The sequence below is a fragment of the Schistocerca americana genome, chromosome 3 (genome assembly GCF_021461395.2).
Source record: "Schistocerca americana isolate TAMUIC-IGC-003095 chromosome 3, iqSchAmer2.1, whole genome shotgun sequence".
Taxonomy (NCBI): Eukaryota; Metazoa; Arthropoda; class Insecta; order Orthoptera; family Acrididae; genus Schistocerca; species Schistocerca americana.
In genome coordinates, this window is record NC_060121.1 from 636,954,428 (window position 1) to 636,975,045 (window position 20,618).

Genomic DNA, 20,618 nt, shown 5'->3' on the forward strand with positions numbered 1-20,618 from the left:
CCAAAGATCAAGGTGTGGAGAAGCTTATCAAAAACTATTATTCACGGATTGAACATTAATTAACAATACAACCAACCTGTTAACACATAATCTCTTTCAGGCTGTGACTTGTCTCCATGAATACTGATTGCTGGCCACCTGGAACAATTTAATTGATCAGTTACTAGTTTTATATTAAAATTACAGTTACAATGAAGGCAAAGTACAAGATATTATCTCACCCTTCTCTTCGAATGGATTTAGTTATGTCATCAACCTTCTTCTTTGTCTCAACGAAGATTATCGTTTTATTCCCCTTCTCAGAACATATCTCTCTCATCAGCTGTGACAGTCTGAGTGTAAAAAATAAAACTTTATGAGGAACAAATTAAGTTCTAGACACTTACAATGAACTTTACTTGACCAAGAAAAAGTACAAAATTTCAAAGAAGCACAGAAAAAAAAAAACACCACTCACTTTGTTTCCTTTTCATGCTCCTGGCAAACGTCAATAATCTGCATAATGTTATGGTTGGCAGCAAGTGTCAATGAACCAATATTTATCTGTATATAATCTGTAAGGAAGTCTTCTGCTAATGCCTGCACCTCTTTAGGCCATGTAGCTGACCACATCAATACCTGGCGATCTGGTCTGATCTGTTCAATTATTTTTCGAATCTGTGGTTCAAATCCCATGTCTAACATGCGATCTGCTTCATCAAGCACTAAGTACGTACAACGCCGCAAGTTTGTAATTCCCCTCTCCAGAAAGTCTATGAGACGACCAGGTGTGGCAATCACTATCTCCACTCCTCTCTCCAGATCACGAGCCTGTATAAGGAGAATTTAAACTGCTTACATCACCGCCATGCAAAAAAGGTTATCAGTATAGAATGTAAAATGGAAGTCCCAAAATAAAGCATATATGCTATGCTTATTCACACAATTATAAATTACTGAATTATTTAACTCAGTAATTTTACTTTGTATTAGATGTTAAAATTAGTGGAAGACCACAAAAACTACACCTGCTCATTTCACTACATATTAAGATAAAATCTTACTAACTTGTGGTCCCTTTGGGGCTCCTCCAAAGATGCACGTATTACGGATCAATGTTGATGTCCCAAAATCTCTGGCCACTGTCTGTATCTGCTGGGCCAATTCTCGTGTAGGAGCAAGAATAAGGACAATAGGACCATCACCACGAGACAACCTTTTCTGGTTGTTGATGTGTACTGTGGCTGGCAGGACATACTGCAAAAGATGATATTAATGACAAATGTTAAATACAGTGAAAACTTTGTTTTACATTGCTAAGTGGTCCAGAATTAAAAACAAAATTGAGGAAAATGTTAAAACCCACAAAATGAGCAAAAACACATGTAATTAGCCTATACAATTGAAAATCGCAATCATCTCCAATACTTTGTATAAAATCTGTGTAAGTGAAGGAAATTAAAAGTACAATACAACATTCATAGAATAATTTGTGGTAGTAAATTTCACCAGTTCTTAAAAAATCAGATGTAAAACAGCAAGTAAAAACTTGTCAAAAGATTGAAATTGGTATCTGGGTACAAGGTAATCAAGCTGTTTTCCGACAAGCTACGACTCCAATTAATACATTCAAAATATGTGTTTTAGAGATTATCCTTTGTGCTTTCCCAGAAAAAACCAAAACTGATGAACATATTGAATTAAACCAAAAACAACACAGAAGCTAAGTAGTTAAACCATAAGTATACATGCTTACACCTGCTTCATGACAATTTGTCACCATTGCTGTAACTGTTTAACCTGTTAAATGGGTAGTTTGCACGCATGAGCCTCTTCCGCAGTGGGTAATAGGTGCCAGGGGGCCTGTGCGCGGTGGTGCTGCATATTGTTCACACGCATAAAAGTTTTCCTTCATGTTTTCGTTGTTTAATTTAAATTGATATTGGAAATAAATAAAATATATTGTAGAAGTTAACAAAACTTTATTTTCACAATATTACAAATCATTTCAGTGTAAAATATTTTAAAACAAGGTGCTGCACACAAGGACACTTTGCATTCTGAGCACCAGTATGAAGTATCTTTGCGATGGTCTTTTCTCTTGCACACCACACACCACCTTGTTGGTCTTTTTTGTTGTGGGCCGCAGAAGGTCTGAAAAATGCCTGGCCGTAAAACGCGTTTTCGGCGTTCGAGGTGGGTATCCTACTGACGTCATTTCTTGTGGTGAAGATACGGTCAACTGTTCCCCATGACTAATCATGAAGCTCATTCTACTTTGTTCGTCACTATGCTTCTTGTACATAATGTATGCATTGAAGCATGCAATGTCCAACAAGTGGCAGAAAAGCTTCTGATAATTTTTTTCAGTCTGCTCCTGGCCATCTGGTAGCTTTGTAACTAAGAATCGCAACTATCCATGCCCCCGTATTCTTGTTTTAGTCAATGACAACATGTGGCTTTTAAACGATTCCCTTCTTTGAGTTTACACTTAAACACATTATCATAGAAAGTGCTGACCATAATGTCTCTTTTGTCCTTCCATTTCATTACCATCTGCTTGCCTCTGTACCCTGTTATGTACTTCCCTTTCTTCAGTTTTTCCTTTTTTACGAAGCCAGGGGACCCCTTCCTGTCTTGCCACATTGTACCGACAACATTGGTGTTATTGCTGGTTAGTTTGTGTACCAAATCTGGACTGGTGTACCGGTTGCCTAGAAAAATGCAGTGGCCTTTCCCGGGTAGATCGTGTGCAAGCTCCAAACAATTTGAGAGGTTTTTTTCATCTGGATAGGGGCTACCATAATTAGTGTCCTTTCCAGTGTAAACGAAGTCCTATACATAAGCGAAACTGCTTTCACAGGGTTCATACAATTTGATGCCAAATCTGCTATGCTTTGATGGAATATATGGCCTTCATCCAAGCCGTCCTTCCCAAAACAACGATTTGTCAACAGTGATGTTCCTTTCTGGCATGTATACTGATCTGAATTTAAACTGCAGATGCTCCATAATGGGGTGAACATTGAATAGTTTTCTGCTGATAGTGCCTAGTGGGTCATACGAGGTATTGTCAGCGAAGAGGAGGAATTTCAGTAAAAGATGAAACAGCTTTGCACCAGCCAGATTCCTGAAGAAAAGTATGTGTCAACTAATTCTCCATATTTTGAAAACTTTCAGAACTCTTACTGATACTATCATCACTTTCTAAAAGCAGCTGTTAAATCTCCGAATCTGATAAATGACTTCTTTTCGCCATTGCAAAAGATCATTCACTAACGCAGCAGTAAACACAGACGAAGAAGGCCCACTTTTGTGGCTGCTTCACTGCATGCGCACTCAAGTAGACAATGTCATAACTAGCCTAGAACATGCTGTATTGCCTGAAGAGAGCTCCCATCTAGTGGATGAAGCTCAATACCACAGCGTCAAACGGCAGGCCGTTATCTCTTCAATCCCACTTTCTACTAGCCACAAAACGCAGTGGACGTATATATCCGTTGAACCCACTGAATTAACAGAGTGTGGACAGATATCTGTCATACCCACTTAAAGGGTTAATGCTTTTCTTGTGAGCCTCACTTAATAAACGGTGGTGAGCGTAAGTGTTATTTTAAGCTCGACGAGAGAAACAGACCTGAAAAAATGAGTTTACTTTCCAGGTGACATTACACGCTTATTAGAATCTGGCTCAGAGAACTTCTGTACACTGTGTAAAATGCAAATTTGAAAGAAAGCTCAGGTGCTACAGTTTCACTTCATGCCCTATATCGCTGCTGCCAATCTTCCCGATCTACAGTGTATGGTGCAAAGTATATATTTCCATGAACATCTCTGTCACAGAACAGTCTGCACGGAAAGTATATTTTCAGCATTTCAGAAAATGCTTTCACCTCTACCTGCATTTGCTGAAGAGCCACACCCCCTCTCCACACATCCAGTAGGTGTGCTCATTTTACATGTGTTAGTGTGGTGTGGTGGCTGTAATGGCTATTGGGTGACTTAAATCACTAGGCATTGAGAGTTAACTAGCCAGAAATGGGCTGAGCTATGTTTCCTTGAGAGACACTCTTCAAATTTAAAAGAGATGATAATATTGTTGCCAAATAAAGTACACCGGAAATACATGCAAAAAGATGAGGCAGAGTTATAAGAGGCACAAGGAAAGGTGGTGGTTAGGCCCCTCAGTCCGGAACACTTTGCATAGACTGTCTCTTTCCATTACTGCTGCAGCCTAGCAGTAGTTTCAAAATTGCACAGTTAAGTTGTGAATTGTTGTGCAAGAAAGATCAATCATGGATACATCAGCATTTCGTCTCATGTCTCCCTTCTCCACAATGGCCTAAAATATTCCCTAATTCCGCCACCATCCGTGATGCGAACCATCTGCCTTTGGAGCCACTTGTTCAGTCACATCAAAGATCAATAGGAAGAAAACGGGACAAAGTAAAGTGACACGTGAAGTAAAAACTTTTTGATATAAATATTACCAACAAGAAATGTAAAATTAGCAAATTTTTAGCACAGATCTTATGGGTTTTTCACAAGGGCTACAAAGTTATAATGTTTCATCATGAAAAATGTGGAAACGGACAATGTAAAATCAAAGTTCCACTGCACCTATATTCAATAACTGCTACAATGAACTCTGCTCATGGAAATTAACAGGAAACCAGTACAAAGACTGCTGAACATTGCGAGACGTTAAAGACAATGAGCTAAATATTGTGAGGCCCTTGTCAACTACAACCTTGCAAGCAGACAAGCAAAGAAGTCATCCTGGAAGGCATTCTATGAGGAAATCTAGAGCACAGCTGCTCAAGCCACACTTTACAGAATCCTAACTAGAGTACCAATCAATCTAGGAGGTACGTTGAAGGAGAATGGGGAACATACAAAGACAGCACATGAGACACTGGAACTGCTCCTCAAAACTCACTTTCCTCAATATGCTCTGCTGGACAACACAGACCAGAATGTGATCCCAGCAAGACAATGGTTCTCAGACACTCTAAGAGAGTGCAACAGGCAGGAGAGAATCTCTTTAAGAGTCCTATGCAGGTTATTCAGGGTTAGCCTAGCAGTAGGAATCATTCCCAATGTTTCGAGGGCAGTGAAGGTTGTCTTCAAAGCCAGGGAGAACTGATCATACGAAGGCCAAGGATATGAGACCAACCAATCTGTCCTTCATTCCCAAAACATTGGAAAAACTGGTTAATCTATATGTTGGGGAGAGGAGGCTAATTAGGGCCCCTCTACATTCAAACCAAAATGCATATCAACCAGGTAAATCATGTGAGACAGTTCTCCACTAACTCGTTGGGAGGCTGGAGAAAGCACTTCACTTCCAAGAAACAGCCCTCTGCATCTTCCTGGATACTGAGGGGGGCCTTCAATAACATGACCAATTCCATTGTAAGGGCAGCAGAGGTGCATGACCTAGGGACCACTATATGTAGGTGGACAAGGGCCATGCTTAGTGGAAAGAAGGTAGAGGCTACCATGATGAATGAAAAGATGGTTAGTAACATCACTAGAGGCTGCCCACAAGGAGGAGTTCTGTCCCCTTTATTGTGGAATCTAGTGGTGAATGAACTCACTGAGGAACTAAATTCCAGACAATGCTTCTGCCAAGGATATGCAGATGACCTTGTCATAGTAATACTTGGCAAATTTACTGACAGAAATATGGCACACAGAGGATTGGACATTGTGCAAAATTGGTGCAATAAGCATGATCTGAGTATTAATCCTAAGAAGACTGTTGTGGTGCCATTTACAAAGAGGCAGAGCCAACACTCAAGTTGGAATCTATAGCTCTTCAATGAAACTGTACCTGTGAAGGGGATAGTCAAATATCTAGGGGTAACCTTAGATGAGAAACTAAATTGGACCCTTCACATCAAGAGTATCTGCTCCAAGGCAAAAAGTACTCTAGTGAGTAAAAGAAGGGCTTGTGGTAAAAACTGGGGCCTAAGCCCAAGAGGTATGCACTGGATATACACCACAGGGGTTAGACATATGATTTCCTACAGGGCCATGGTGTGGTGGAAGAAGGTAGAACAGCGGGTTGCAGCTAAGGAGCTTGCAAATTTGCAGAGACTGGCCTGCTTAGGCATAACAGGCTGCAGCACACCAACTGCTTGGATGAAAGCCGTGCTGGACGTGCCTCCACTACACCTTTGGGTCAAGATGGACACAGCAGCTGGGGCATACAAACTGGCAAAAAATGGATCTCATCGGGATATCCAGGATCACACAATAACAGTGAGGTAAACATAGGAATGGCTGGGGAAATGCCTGCCGATTATATAATAACTCCGAACTGCTTCAGCACGCCTTACAATATAATAATTGGAAGCAGGAAGCAGTGGGAACAAACAGTTCGACACCATATGGGGGACATTGTTTGGTTCACCAATGGGTCAAAATCAGACCAAGGTGTTGGGGCAAGGGCGTACGGGGTTCGGCTCAGACTGGAGGGCATCATCTCTCTAGGAAAACTGGCCTCTGTATTCCAAGCTGAAATTACTGCAATCAGGGCATGTGTGGAGAAGAATATGCATAGGTGCTACAATGACCGTAGCATCTACATCTATTCAGACAGCCAGCAGTTCTGAATCACTGGCAGCTCCTGCAATAAGATCTAAGATTGTTGTAGAATGCCACAGGACTCTGGTGGAGCTAGGGGGAAGCAACAGGATAAATCTAGTGTGGGTCCCTGGCCACTCAGGATCTGTGGCAATGAACAAGCAAACAGATTGGCCAGGATGGGGTAACAACTCCCTTTATTGGATTGGAATGTGTCCTGACAATCACCAAGGTTACGATCAAACGAACTATGGAAATGGCTCAGGAAACAGCATGTATACTATTTGACAAAGGTCCATAAACAAGAACATGGTAAGGTAATGATGCCCAAGCCATGTTTGAAAAGAAGCTCTATAATCCTGGGATTGAACAGGAAAGATCAAACATGACTGGACTAATGACCGGCCATGGGAATTTCAAAAAACACCTACACACAATGGATATAACGGAAGAAGACCCTAAATGTAGGATCTGTGATGAGGGTGAAGAAACTGCATCACACCTAATCTTCAAATGCATGGCATTGGAGAACAAAAGATACAGAATCTTCTGGACAACTAGACCTGAAGAAATTGTGTAACAAAAAACTGGTAAAGGGACTTCTTGCACTATTTAAGGGCATTGGTTGGCTTAACTAGATACACAGGAAGCAATACCGCACAAACTTCGTTTCGGTGTGGGCAGCGGCGGGTTAGACCTAAGCCGTTTTAGCTTCCCTGTCAAAATCAAATCAAACCAAATTCTGCTCATAAATGCAGCCATTTGTCTTAGGAGACAAACTTCAACATTACCAAGAATTAATTTACGGTATCTGGAATTAGTTAACCCAGCAGGCTAACTACAGTTAACATTAACATTAAAAGGTTTGACCACTAAATGCTGTCAGCATCATTTCCTGGTACATAATATACCCAGCAAGTTACATATGCATCTTAACTGCCTGATGGGTGTGGCAATTTGGTGTGGGTGGTGAGGGCAAGGAGGCAGCATGGGGAGGAGAGGGGAGGGATAGCATGTTGGTTAGTTGGTTGGTTTGTTTGTTTGTTTGTTTAAAAGAGGGGGGGAGGGACCAAATTGCTAAGTCACTGGTCCCTTGTTCCGAATAAAACAATGCCACAAGGATGAGAATAAGAAACAAGACTGACAACAAAAACAGACAGAAAAGTAAAATCATAAGAATGGCGGAAGGGCAACGAAAACTTAAATGGACAAAAGGGGAGAACAAAAACACAGAAACACAAGAAACAGGTAGAATACATTAAACGACAAATGGCTGACTGATCACGAGAATAAAAAGAGAAGCCAGACACACTGCAACACATTAAAACATCCACCCTGAAAGCATTAGGATGGAGGACACAGAGGAACAAAGAACGTGCACTAAAACTTGGATCCAATGATAAGACCCACCCTCACAAAAAACATGTAAAACCAAATCAGCTGATGAAGTGTCAGATAATATTAGTGGCAAAGAGTCTGGTAGCCGAAGATTTTGTTGCAGAACAGTCAACATGGGACAGTGCACCGGAATATGGGCCATTGTCAACCAGACACCGCATACACACTGAAGCGGGTCTTCAAGGCGCAGGAGGTAGCCGTGGGTCATCCAAGCGTGGCCAATGTGGAGCCAGCACAGAACCACAGAGTCCCTGTGAGAGGCCCGTGTGAAGGACTGCCACACATTCATAGTCTCCTTAATGGAATGCCATTTGTTGTGCGTATTGAGACTATGCTATTCTGTCTCCCAAAGCCGAAAAACCTGGTGGCATAAAAATGAATGCAGGTCAGTTATTGGAATGCCGAGCTCCATCATCAGTGGTTTCCATGTAGCCAGTCAGCAAGTTCATTGCCTGGGATTCCGACGTGTCCTGGGGTCCAAACGAACACCACTGAACGACCAGACCGTTGCAGGGCATAGATGGACTCCTGGATGGTCGCTACCAAACGATGACAAGGGTAGCACTGGTCGATCTTGTAGGCTGCTGAAGGAGTCAGTACACAGAAGAAACGACTCTCCAGGATATGAAGAGAGGTGCTCAAAGTGCACGAGATATAGCCACCAGCTCTGCAGTGTAGGGCGAGGAATGCTGTTCAGCATGTCCTCCATGGACATACATGAAGCCGAGATGACCATCAGCCATTGATGTAAACCACTTTGTGGCCTCGGTACATGTCAAAAAGTCTAGATGAAGTGGCAGCGGAGAGCTGCGGGTTTAACTGAGTCCTTAAGGCCACGTGACAGGTCAAGGCGAAGCCACGGCATAGGTGTACACCATGGAGGTGTACACATCGAGTGCAGGTGGTAAAAAAAGCAAGGACTCCAGTTCAGATAGAAATGACCCAAGGCTAACTTCAATTGATGGGAGATGAACTGCCGTGGGTGGGAAGAGGAGACAGGTGATTCGGATACACAGGAGAACTACAAACACATGCAAAGTAATTGGCCAGCAGTTGTACACACCTAACCTGCAACGGAGGGACTGGCCTCCACAAGGACACTGGTCGCCGGACTCATACTAAAAACTCCTGTCGCTAGGCGACCACCACAGTGGTGCACTGGGTCGAGTAAATGCAATGCTGAAGGTGCTGCCGAGCCATAAACCAGACTCCCATAGTCAAGGCAGGATTGAACAAGGGCTCTGCTGAGCTGCAGCAGCATACAGGGATCTGCACCCCAGCCAATCTGACGTCTGTGTCACTAAAGGTGAGATCACAATTCTGCGTGGTCGCCTCCTTTGTTGGCCGAGGAGAGGCAAGGACAGTACTGTATTTTCCTGTCTGAGGCACAGTGGGCTTTCGACTGGCGAATAATTTTTGAGCAGCAAAGGTCGACACCTTTTCATTCACTGATTTCCTGAATGAGCTTTACATGTTTAAAAATGGGGCAATCTCGAGAGGAAGCAGCATGGTCACCCATACAGTTGATGCAACGAGGGGATGGAGGTGGACAAGCACCCTCATGGGCATCCTTGCCACACGTAACATTTGGCCGGGTTGGAACAGGACTGGCTGGTATGATTGAACTGTTGACACCGATAGCAACGTGTAGGGTTTGGGACGTAAGGGCAAACGGAAATTATCTCATAGCCTGCTTTGATTTTCGATGGGAGTTGAACTTTGTCAAATGTCAAGAAGACAGTATGGGTTAGAATGATGTTCGTGTCAACCCTTTTCATGACTCTATGAACAGTCATTACGCTCTGGTCAGACAGGTAGTGTTGAATATACTCGTCAGACAATCCGTTGAGGGAGCATGTATAAACGACTCCACGTGAGGAATTTAAAGTGCGGTGCGCTTCCTTCCGGACAGGGAAGGTGTGGAGCAGTGAAGTACGCAGCAATTTTTGTGCCTGGAGGGCACTGTGTGTTTCTAACAACAAGGTGCCATTCCGTAATCTGGAACAAGACTTTACACGGCCTGCAATTGCGTTGACATCTTTCTGAGTAATGAAAGGTTTGACCGTGGAGAAGTCGTGACCTTCGTCAGACCGAGAAACAACAAGGAACTGTGGCAACGATGGAAGAACTGTCTGTGGCTGAGACTCAGTGAACTTACACTTGTGAGCAGACATAGTGGAAGATGAGGAAACCATTGCAGAAGAATCCCCCATGATTACCGGCGTCTCCAATGGCACGCTCCTCCCTTGTGGGGGTCCTCTCTGAGGGCACTCCCGCCTTAGGTGATTTTTCACACCACAGGTCACACCTCCAGAGAAACTGACAGAGGGACCAATCAGCACTTTCGGAAGGTATCAGATCGGGTAATCACCCCTCCCTGGGCCTGGCCATTACCATGGGGTACGTACGTGTCCTACCCGACTACCCGGGGCGGCGAATTATGCGTTACCCCGTCGCCGGCTATGCATGAAAATGCGTGGGTAGGCCTTCAGACACACATAGAAAGGGGGGGGAACAAAGAAAGGGGGGGGAAAAACAAAGAAAGGGGGGGAAAAACAAAGAAAGGGGGGGAAAAACAAAGAAAGGGGGGGGGGGAAAACAAAGAAAGGAGGGGGGGAAAAACAAAGAAAGGAGGGGGGAAAAACAAAGAAAGGAGGGGGGGAAAAACAAAGAAAGGAGGGGGGGAAAAACAAAGAAAGGAGGGGGGGAAAAAACAAAGAAAGGAGGGGGGGAAAAAACAAAGAAAGGAGGGGGGGAAAAAACAAAGAAAGGAGGGGGGGAAAAACAAAGAAAGGGGGGGAAAACAAAGAAAGGGGGGGAAAACAAAGAAAGGGGGGGAAAACAAAGAAAGGGGGGGGAAAAACAAAGAAAGGAGGGGGGGAAAAACAAAGAAAGGAGGGGGGGGGGAAAACAAAGAAAGGAGGGGGGGAAAAACCAAAGAAAGGAGGGGGGGAAAAACCAAAGAAAGGAGGGGGGGAAAAACCAAAGAAAGGAGGGGGGGAAAAACCAAAGAAAGGAGGGGGGGAAAAACCAAAGAAAGGAGGGGGGGAAAAACCAAAGAAAGGAGGGGGGGAAAAACCAAAGAAAGGAGGGGGGGAAAAACCAAAGAAAGGAGGGGGGGAAAAACCAAAGAAAGGAGGGGGGAAAAACCAAAGAAAGGAGGGGGGGAAAAACCAAAGAAAGGAGGGGGGGAAAAACCAAAGAAAGGAGGGGGGGAAAAACCAAAGAAAGGAGGGGGGGGGGGGAAAACGAAGAAAGGAGGGGGGGGGGAAAACGAAGAAAGGAGGGGGGGGGAAAACGAAGAAAGGAGGGGGGGGGGAAACAAAGAAAGGAGGGGGGGGGGGAAACAAAGAAAGGAGGGGGGGGAAAAACAAAGAAAGGAGGGGGGGAAAAAACAAAGAAAGGAGGGGGGGAAAAACAAAGAAAGGAGGGGGGGAAAAACAAAGAAAGGAGGGGGGGAAAAACAAAGAAAGGAGGGGGGGAAAAACAAAGAAAGGAGGGGGGGAAAAACAAAGAAAGGAGGGGGGGAAAAACAAAGAAAGGAGGGGGGGAAAAACAAAGAAAGGAGGGGGGGAAAAACAAAGAAAGGAGGGGGGGAAAAACAAAGAAAGGAGGGGGGGAAAAACAAAGAAAGGAGGGGGGGAAAAACAAAGAAAGGAGGGGGGGAAAAACAAAGAAAGGAGGGGGGGAAAAACAAAGAAAGGAGGGGGGGAAAAACAAAGAAAGGAGGGGGGGAAAAACAAAGAAAGGAGGGGGGGAAAAACAAAGAAAGGAGGGGGGGAAAAACAAAGAAAGGAGGGGGGGAAAAACAAAGAAAGGAGGGGGGAAAAACAAAGAAAGGGGGGGGGAAAAACAAAGAAAGGGGGGGGGGGAAAACAAAGAAAGGGGGGGGGGAAAAACAAAGAAAGGGGGGGGGAAACAAAGAAAGGGGGGGGGGAAAACAAAGAAAGGGGGGGGGGAAAACAAAGAAAGGGGGGGGGAAAACAAAGAAAGGGGGGGGGAAAACAAAGAAAGGGGGAAAAACAAAGAAAGGGGGAAAAACAAAGAAAGGGGGAAAAACAAAGAAAGGGGGAAAAACAAAGAAAGGGGGAAAAACAAAGAAAGGGGGAAAAACAAAGAAAGGGGGAAAAACAAAGAAAGGGGGAAAAACAAAGAAAGGGGGAAAAACAAAGAAAGGGGGAAAAACAAAGAAAGGGGGAAAAACAAAGAAAGGGAAAAACAAAGAAAGGGAAAAACAAAGAAAGGGAAAAACAAAGAAAGGGAAAAACAAAGAAAGGGAAAAACAAAGAAAGGGAAAAACAAAGAAAGGGAAAGGTGAAGAAGAGAGATCTCAAACGCCACAGGGGAGAAAAGGGTAAGGCAAAAAGGACAAATGAAGGATGAAGACATGCAAGCAGAGAAAGCGAAAAATGCGTTACAGTTTCAAGCGTCCGTCTCCAGACGTAGGCACAAAACATACTCCCAGAGGGGGAGTAAGGGAAGGAAAGAGCCGGTGGTGAGGGGAGGGGGGGGGGTCGAAGATGGGGGATAGAGAAGGATGCGGAAAAGGAAGGTATGCAGCCCGGAAAGGAAGGAGGGCCACATTAGCTCGGGGTCCCATGCTCGCTACGCACGTATCCACAAAGGAGTTGTGGACCCCTGGGGGGTGCACCCCAGTTGGTGTTGCTCAGGCAGCAGAGGGCAGAGGTGCTGCCAGCACTTACACTTAAGCTGATGAAGGTGAGGAAGCCAAGTCAATCTGATGTCTAAAACCAGCCTCATTCTCCTGGATATGGGGGAGGGAACTATGGGAGGCACCAACTTGGACATGCAAGTACGAAGTAACAGGACATTTTCGATAAATATCTGGAGTGGGCCTCCAAGACCCCACTCCTATAATGTGGCAAGGATATGGTGTCACCAGGTGGTGTCACACACTTCTTGTAAATAAGAAAAGACTGCAACAAGGTGTTGGCATCTGGAAAAGGCTGTTCAGATGGCAGACTCAAGGGACACAAGAGTTATCAGTGGTAGAGTGACTCAGGCGGAAACTGCCCTGGCACGGAGAAAGCAGGGACCCCAACAGCTGACACACCGTATGTTTCAGTAGCTTACGAAGAACATTGGCGAGGCTGATGAGCCAATAGCTAACCACATAAAGCAGGTTTTTGCCAGGTTTGAGCACTGGTACGATGCTGCTCTCCCGCCAGTGCGATGGAAAGACGCCACCGCACCAGATCCGGTTAATGATCACCCACCAGTGCAATGGAAAGACGCCATCGCACCAGATCCAGTTAAAGATCAAGGAGACTTAGCTTGTAGTCAGACGAGAGATGTTTAATCACCCGACTGGATTCGATCTGGCCAGGAGCTGTCGGGTCAATTTGCAAAGGCACTGAGGATCTCCCACTCTGTAAATGGGGCGTTGTAGGGTTCACTGTGGTATGAAGGGAACAAGAGGACTTTCACTTCCATCCGCCGTTTGAGAGTACGAAAGCTTGGGGGTTAATTCTCTGCTGCAGAGGTGCAAACGTAGTTCTCAGCTAAATGTTTGGCAATTGCGTTTGTGTAATTAGATAACAAGTAATGTATGTTAACACTGAGATCACCTGTTGGGCCCCCTATGGTCAACATGTACCTCTCCCAACATTCCTGTTTGTCATCTGATAAGCTGGCGAACACAGGCATGGAGCCATGTAAAGGTTACGAGATGCACCAGGGAAGGATGCCGCTGTAGAGCTCACCAGCACTTCTTAATTGCCTCAGCAACTTCCAGTGACCACCAAGGGACTGCCTTTCGCCGGGAGGCACCCTAAAGAATGGGAGAAGACCAGGACTGCAAACCAAGAAATCAATGGCCAAGTATGTGCCATGTGCCACACTGAAATGTGTGGGGGCACCTGTATTTCATAGGCAGAGGAAGAGTTGTGACAGTAAATTTTTGACGCCTCTGCCTGGGCCATTAAGCAGTGCTACCCCACAAGGGGTTATGACCGTTCAAATCTCCCAAAAGTAGGAAAGGTTTAGGGAGTTTATAAATCGGTGCAGCCAATGCGTTCAGGGGTACTGCACCATCTGGAGGAAGATAAACATTGCAGCCAGTCATTTCCCGCTTCGTCCTCATCGTGACTGCCACATCTTCAACAGGAGTTTGAAGGGGCACAGGTTCACTGCATACTGAGTTCGGACAGACACAAACACCACCTGCCACTGTTCACTACGGTTCTTGTAATATCCCCGACAGCCGTGGAGGGCAGGGGTCCACGTTTCCGGGAACCATGTTTCCCAAGGGCAATGCAGAAAGCAGGTGTAAAGCTTAAGAGTTTTTTTTTGTTTGGCTTTAGGGCGCAAAACTGCTATGGTCATTAGCACCTGGTCTGTGACTTAGGGAAAGGTAAAAAACGAAAATGGAAACTGGCAGCAATGGGAACGAAACTCAAAAAAATGGGAGAAACTAAAAGCAGAAGGAAAGCTTAAAAAACCACTACAGAAAGGGGTTGGTTGTCCCCAAAAAGAGCTTCAAATGACTGACGTCATCTCACTGGCACTAATAAACTCGAGAACGCGATCGGCTGAGCGTGTGTCATCTGCTAAAATGGACGATATATCAGGCGACAGCTGTAGACGGGCGCATAACTGAGTAAAATAGGTGCACTCAAGTAAAAGGTGTCTTACCGTCCACAGCAGACAGCAGTGGGGACAGAGTGGGCGAGGATCGCCGCTTAAAAGATGTCGATGGCTTAAACGACAGTGCCCTATCCGAAGTCTAGTTAAAATTATCTCCTCCCGACGACGCGTTCGGGAGGAAGAGGTCCAAGCACAAGGAAGAGCTTTGACGTCCCGCAATTTATTATGGGGAAGTGTCGACCAATGCGCGTGCCATAAACGAACAACTCTGCGACATAAAACGCTCCGTAGATCGGTGAAGGGAATCGACTGAATAGCTGGCCGAGGAAGAGAGACTGCAGCCTTGGCCGCTATATCGGCCGCCTCATTCCCACAGATACCAGCGTGTCCCGGGAGCCAGAGGAACGCCACCGAGACGCCCCCCAGGTGGAGCAAGCGCAGACAGTCCTGAATCCGGTGGATCAGAGGGTGCACAGGGTAAAGAGCTTGGAGACTGAGGAGAGAGCTGAGAGAATCTGAGCAGATAACGTACTGTATCCGCTGATGGCGGCGGATGTAGTGGACAGCCTGGAGAACAGAGTAAAGCTCCGCAGTATAAACCGAACACTGATCGGGAAGCTGAAAGTGATTTGGGGTGTCACCAACAATATAGGCACTCCCTACACCTAACGATGTTTTCGAGCCGTCGGTGTAAATAAATGTGGCGTCCGTCATTTGTGCACATAGAGCAGCAAATACCCGACGATAAACAAGTGAAGGGGTACCATCCTTGGGAAATCGACAAAGGTCTCTGAGCAGGCAGATCCGGGGACGGAGCCAAGGCGGTACTGTATCCCAAGTTGTCAAGAAAGTTTTAGGAAAGCGGGAGGAAAGAGAATGGAGCAGTTGACGGAAGCAGACTCCCGGTGGTAGTAGGGAGGAGGGGCGGCCTGCATACCCTACATCAAAGGAGGCGTCGAAAAAATGTCATGGGCTGGATTAGCAGGCATGGAAGACAGATGGCTAGCATAACGACTCAGAAGGACTGCTCGCCGATTGGACAGCGGAGGTTCAGCAGTCTCAGCATAAAGGCTTTCCACAGGACTGGTGTAAAAAGCTCCAGACACTAAACGTAATCCACGATGGTGGATAGAGTAGAGACGCCGAAGAATAGACGGCCGAGCAGAGGAGTAAACTATGCTTCCATAGTCCAATTTCGAGTGCACTAAGGCGTGATAAAGGCGGAGAAGGACCACTCGGTCCGCTCCCCAGGAGGTACCATTCAGGACACGGAGGGTGTTGAGGGATCGCAGACAGCAAGCCGAAAGATAGGAAACGTGGGAGGACCAGCACAGTTTTCTGTCAAGCATAAGACCCAAGAATTTAGCAACGTCTGAAAACGGAAGGTTGACAGGTCCTAGATGTAAGGAGGGTGGAAGAAACTCCTTTCGTCGCCAAAAATTAACACAAACGGTCTTACTGGGAGAAAAACGGAAGCCGGTTTCGATGCTCCAAGAGTGGAGGCGATCGAGACATCCTTGAAGATGTCGTTCAATAAGGCTTGTCCGTTGAGAGCTGTAGTAGATCGCAAAATCGTCCACAAAGAGGGAGCCCAAGACATGAGGAAGGAGACAATCCATAATTGGATTTATGGCGATGGCAAAAAGTACAACACTCAGCACGGAGCCCTGGGGTACCCCGTTTTCTTGGGAGAAAGTACAGGAGAGAGTAGTGTTCACCCTCACCCTAAATGTGCGCTCTGCCATAAATTCGCGAAGAAAAAGGAGCAGCCGGCCTCGAAAGCCCCAAGAGAACAGTGTGCGGAGGATGCCTGTCCTCCAACAGGTATCGTATGCTCTCTCCAGATCAAAAAATATTGCTACCGTTTGGCGTTTCCGGAGAAAATTGTTCATGATATAAGTGGAGAGAGCAACAAGATGGTCAACTGCAGAACGATGCTTCCGGAATCCGCATTGGGCAGGTGTTAAAAGACTGCGGGATTCCAGCCACCAAGCTAAACGGTAATTCACCATACGCTCCAAAACCTTACAGACACTACTCGTGAGAGAAATGTGGCGATAGCTAGAGGGGAGATGTTTGTCCTTTGCAGGTTTCGGAACAGGAACGACGATAGCTTCCCGCCATCATCTGGGAAAAGTACTGTCGGTCCAAATTCGATTATAAAGGCGAAGGAGGAAACGCAGACTATGGGTGGATAAATGCAGCAACATTTGGACATGGATACCATCCAGTCCTGGGGCGGAGGAGCGAGAAGAAGAGAGGGCATGTTGGAGTTCCCGCATGGAGAAAACAGTATTGTAGCTTTCGTGATTTTGAGAGGAGAAAGCAAGATGTCGCACTTCCGCTGCATGTTTCTTCGGGAGAAATGCTGGCGGGTAATTTGAAGAGCTCGAAATCTCAGCAAAGTGCTGACCCAATGAGTTAGAAATTGTGACGGGGTCCACTAAGGTATCATGCGCGACAGTGAGCCCAGAGACCGGGGAGAAACTAGGCGCGCCTGAGAACTGTCGAAGCCGACTCCAAACTTCCGAGGAGGGAGTGAAGGTGTTAAATGAGCTACTAAAGAATTTCCAGCTTGCCTTCTTGCTATCGCGGATGACGCGACGGCATCGCGCATGGAGCTGCTTATAGCGGATACAGTTGGCCAAAGTAGGATGGTGACGGAAAATGCGAAGAGCACGTCGCTGCTCACGTATTGCGTCACGGCATGCCTCGTTCCACCAAGGAACTGGGGGGCGCCGGGGCAATTCGGAGGTGCGTGGTATTGAACGTTCCGCAGCTGTAAGAATAACGTCGGTAATATGTGTGACCTCATCGTCGATGCTGGGAAAGCAACGGTCATCGAATGTCGCTAGAGACGAAAAAAGTGTCCAATCGGCTTGGGCAAACTTCCAGCGTCGCGGGCGCATATATGGCAGTTGAGGCTGCAGTCTAAGGACACATGGAAAGTGGTCACTCGAGTGTGTATCATCAAGGGCGAACCATTCGAAGCGCCAAGCTAGCGGAACAGTACCGACGGCAAGATCCAAATGAGATAAATTTGTCGTGGAGGCAGACAAAAATGTGGGGACCCCCAGTGTTGAGGCAAACTAGATCCGCTTGGTGGAAGACATCTAGCAATAGGGAGCCACGTGGACAAGGATGTGGAGATCCCCAAAGCGGGTGGTGGGCATTGTAGTCCCCAACCAGCAAATAGGGGGGTGGAAGCTGACCAAGAAGATGAAGGAGATCAGCTCGTGCCATTGGTGTGGACGATGGAATGTATACAGTACAAAGAGAGAACGTGTATCCAGAAAGGGAAAGACGGACGGCGACAGCTTGGAAGGAACTGTTAAAGGGGATTGGGTGATAATGGAGAGTATCATTGAGAAGAATCACGAGTCCTCCATGGGCTGGAGTGCCTTCAACAGAGGGGAGGTCGTATCGGACAGACTGAAAATGAGGGAGAATAAAGCGGTCATGGGGACGCAGCTTTGTTTCCTGAAGACAGAAGATGACCGGCCAGTAGGATCGTAAGAGGATCGACAATTCATCCCGATTGGCTCTAATGTCGCGGATATTCCAGTGGATAATGGACATAGGGTGAACAGAAAATTGAGGACTGTGACCAAGGTCGCTGTCAACTCAACGACTGCTCAGAGCTTGCGACTGACAGCATGGAATGGCATTCAGCCAAAGGCAGAAGATCCTGATCCATAGGTTGGTCAGGAGCAGCTCCTGCCACCAGCAATCGGCCGGTTGACCGGCCACCAGCAGTGCGCCTCGGCGACACAGAAGACGGCCGAGGGCGATTTCCGCCAGGTGGTGCTGTAGATGGGACACGCCTTGGCAGAGGAGGAGAGGAACTGGATTTCTTTGTAGCCTTCTTGGAAGTATGATGTTTAGATGAAGGAGGAACCGATGGTTGTGAAGTTGTGGTACGTAAAAACTCTTCACGAGTATGCTCTTTTTTCGAAGACTTTGTGTCTGACTTTTGGGCTCGAGATTTAGCAGAACCCGACGAAGGGTGAGCCATAGAGTGGGGAGGTTGAACGGGCGATCTTTGCACTGGCCGATCTGACGACCGTGGCACTAAAGGTGAGGTCGCAAGTCTGCGTGGCCGCCTCCTTTGTTGGCCGAGGAGAAGCAAGGACAGTGCTGTATTTTCCTGTCTGAGGCAGTGGGCTGTCGACTGGCGAATAATTTTCGAGCAGCAAAGATCGACACCTTTTCCTTCACTCTTATTTCCTGGATGAGCTTTTCGTCCTTAAAAACGGGGCAATCTCGAGAGGAAGCAGCATGGTCACCCATACAGTTGATGCAGTGAGGGGATGGAGGTGGACAAGCACCCTCATGGGTATCCTTGCCACACGTAACACATTTGGCCGGATTGGAACAGGACTGGCTGGTGTGATTGAACCGCTGACATCGATAGCAACGTGTAGGGTTTGGGACGTAAGAGCGAACGGAAATTATCTCATAGCCTGCTTTGATTTTCGATGGGAGTTGAACTTTGTCAAATGTCAAGAAGACAGTGTGGGTTGGAAAGATGTTCGTGTCAACCCTTTTCATAACTCTATGAACAGCCGTTACGCCCTGGTCAGACAGGTAGTGCTGAATTTCTTCGTCAGACAATCCAGCGAGGGAGCATGTATAAACGACTCCACGCGAGGAATTTAAGGTACGATGCGGTTCCACCCGGACAGGGAAGGTGTGGAGCAGAGAAGTACGCAGCAATTTTTGTGCCTGGAGGGCACTGTGTGTTTTTAACAACAGGGTGCCATTCCGTAATCTGGAACAAGACTTTACAGGACCTGCAATTGCGTCGACACCTTTCTGAATAATGAAAGGGTTGACCGTGGAGAAGTCGTGACCTTCGTCAGACCGAGAAACAACAAGGAACTGTGGCAACGATGGAAGAACTGTCTGTGGCCGAGACTCAGTGAACTTACACTTGTGAGCAGACATAGTGGAAGTTGAGGAAACCATTGCGGAAGAATCCCCCATGATTACCGGCGTCTCCGATGGCGCGCTCCTCCCTTGTGGGGGCCCTCACTGAGGGCACTCCCGCCTTAGGTGATTGTTCACACCTCAGGTCACACCACCTGACAAACGGACGGAGGGACCAATCGGCACTTTCGGAAGGTATCAGCTTGGGTAACCACCCCTCCCTGGGCCTGGCCGTTACCAGGGGGTACGTACGTGTCCTACCTGTCTACCCGGGGTGGGGAATTACGCGTTACCCCGTCACCGGCTACGCATGGAAGTGCGTGGGTCGGCCTTCAGACACGCACAGGGAGGAAGAAAGAGACAGGGAAAGGAAAGAAGAGAGGTCTCAAATGCCGCAGCGGAGGAAAGGGTAAAGAGAAGAGGTAAGGAAAAGAGAAGGACGAAGAAAGATGAAGACATACAAGCAAGGAAGGTGAAGAACGCGGTACATTTACAAGCGTCCGTCTCCGGACGTAGGCACAAACCATACTCCCAGAGGGGGAGAAAGGGAAGGAAAGAGCCAGAGGTGAGGGGGGGGGGGGGGGCGAAGATGGGGGATGGGGAAGGATGCGGAAAGGGAAGGCATGCAGCCCGGAAAGGAAGGAAGGCCACATTAGCTCGGGGTCCCATGCTCGCTACGCACGTATCCATAAAAGAGTTGTGGATCCCCTGAGGGGTAGAGCTTAAGAGTTGCCATAGCTCAGCCAGGTGGTGGAAAAAAACCACTGCAATTCCACTGGAGAATGACATTAGCGCAAGGCTGGGAAGTCATGCACTCAAGGAGGCAGATTATGTCTCAGGGTCACCGATTGAGTATTTGGAGTCATTTCTATGGTGGATGAGGCATCAGTACGATCCAGGTCCGCAGGGGATGCTAAGATCTCCACCGCATCCTCAGGTGCAGAATTGATAGGGAGTGACAGTGTTGGGGCCACCAGACAGTCCTGTTTCTTAGCAGACTACTATTTAGTTTGCTTGCTCTCTCGCTTCTGTTTAGAGGCTTGCTGGGAAGATTTCTCTGAAGCAGCTTCAGGCACAGAGGAAGACTGAAGCTCTTCATCCAGCAGCTTTTGGCT

The 20,618-nt window shown here is 46.8% G+C and overlaps 1 protein-coding gene across 2 annotated transcripts in view; it reads right to left on the reverse strand.

Moving 5' to 3' along the window:
- The window catches only part of LOC124607199 (DEAD-box ATP-dependent RNA helicase 20-like), a 44,891-nt gene that overhangs the window by 2,875 nt on the left and 21,398 nt on the right, over positions 1–20,618 (reverse strand). For both annotated transcript variants that reach the window (XM_047139424.1, XM_047139422.1), the window contains 4 exons: positions 1,048–1,236; positions 458–810; positions 222–332; positions 77–138 (listed from right to left, as the gene is read on the reverse strand). In XM_047139424.1, coding sequence (XP_046995380.1) covers positions 77–138; positions 222–332; positions 458–810; positions 1,048–1,236 — 715 coding nt within the window. The remainder of the gene's footprint in view (positions 1–76; positions 139–221; positions 333–457; positions 811–1,047; positions 1,237–20,618) is intronic.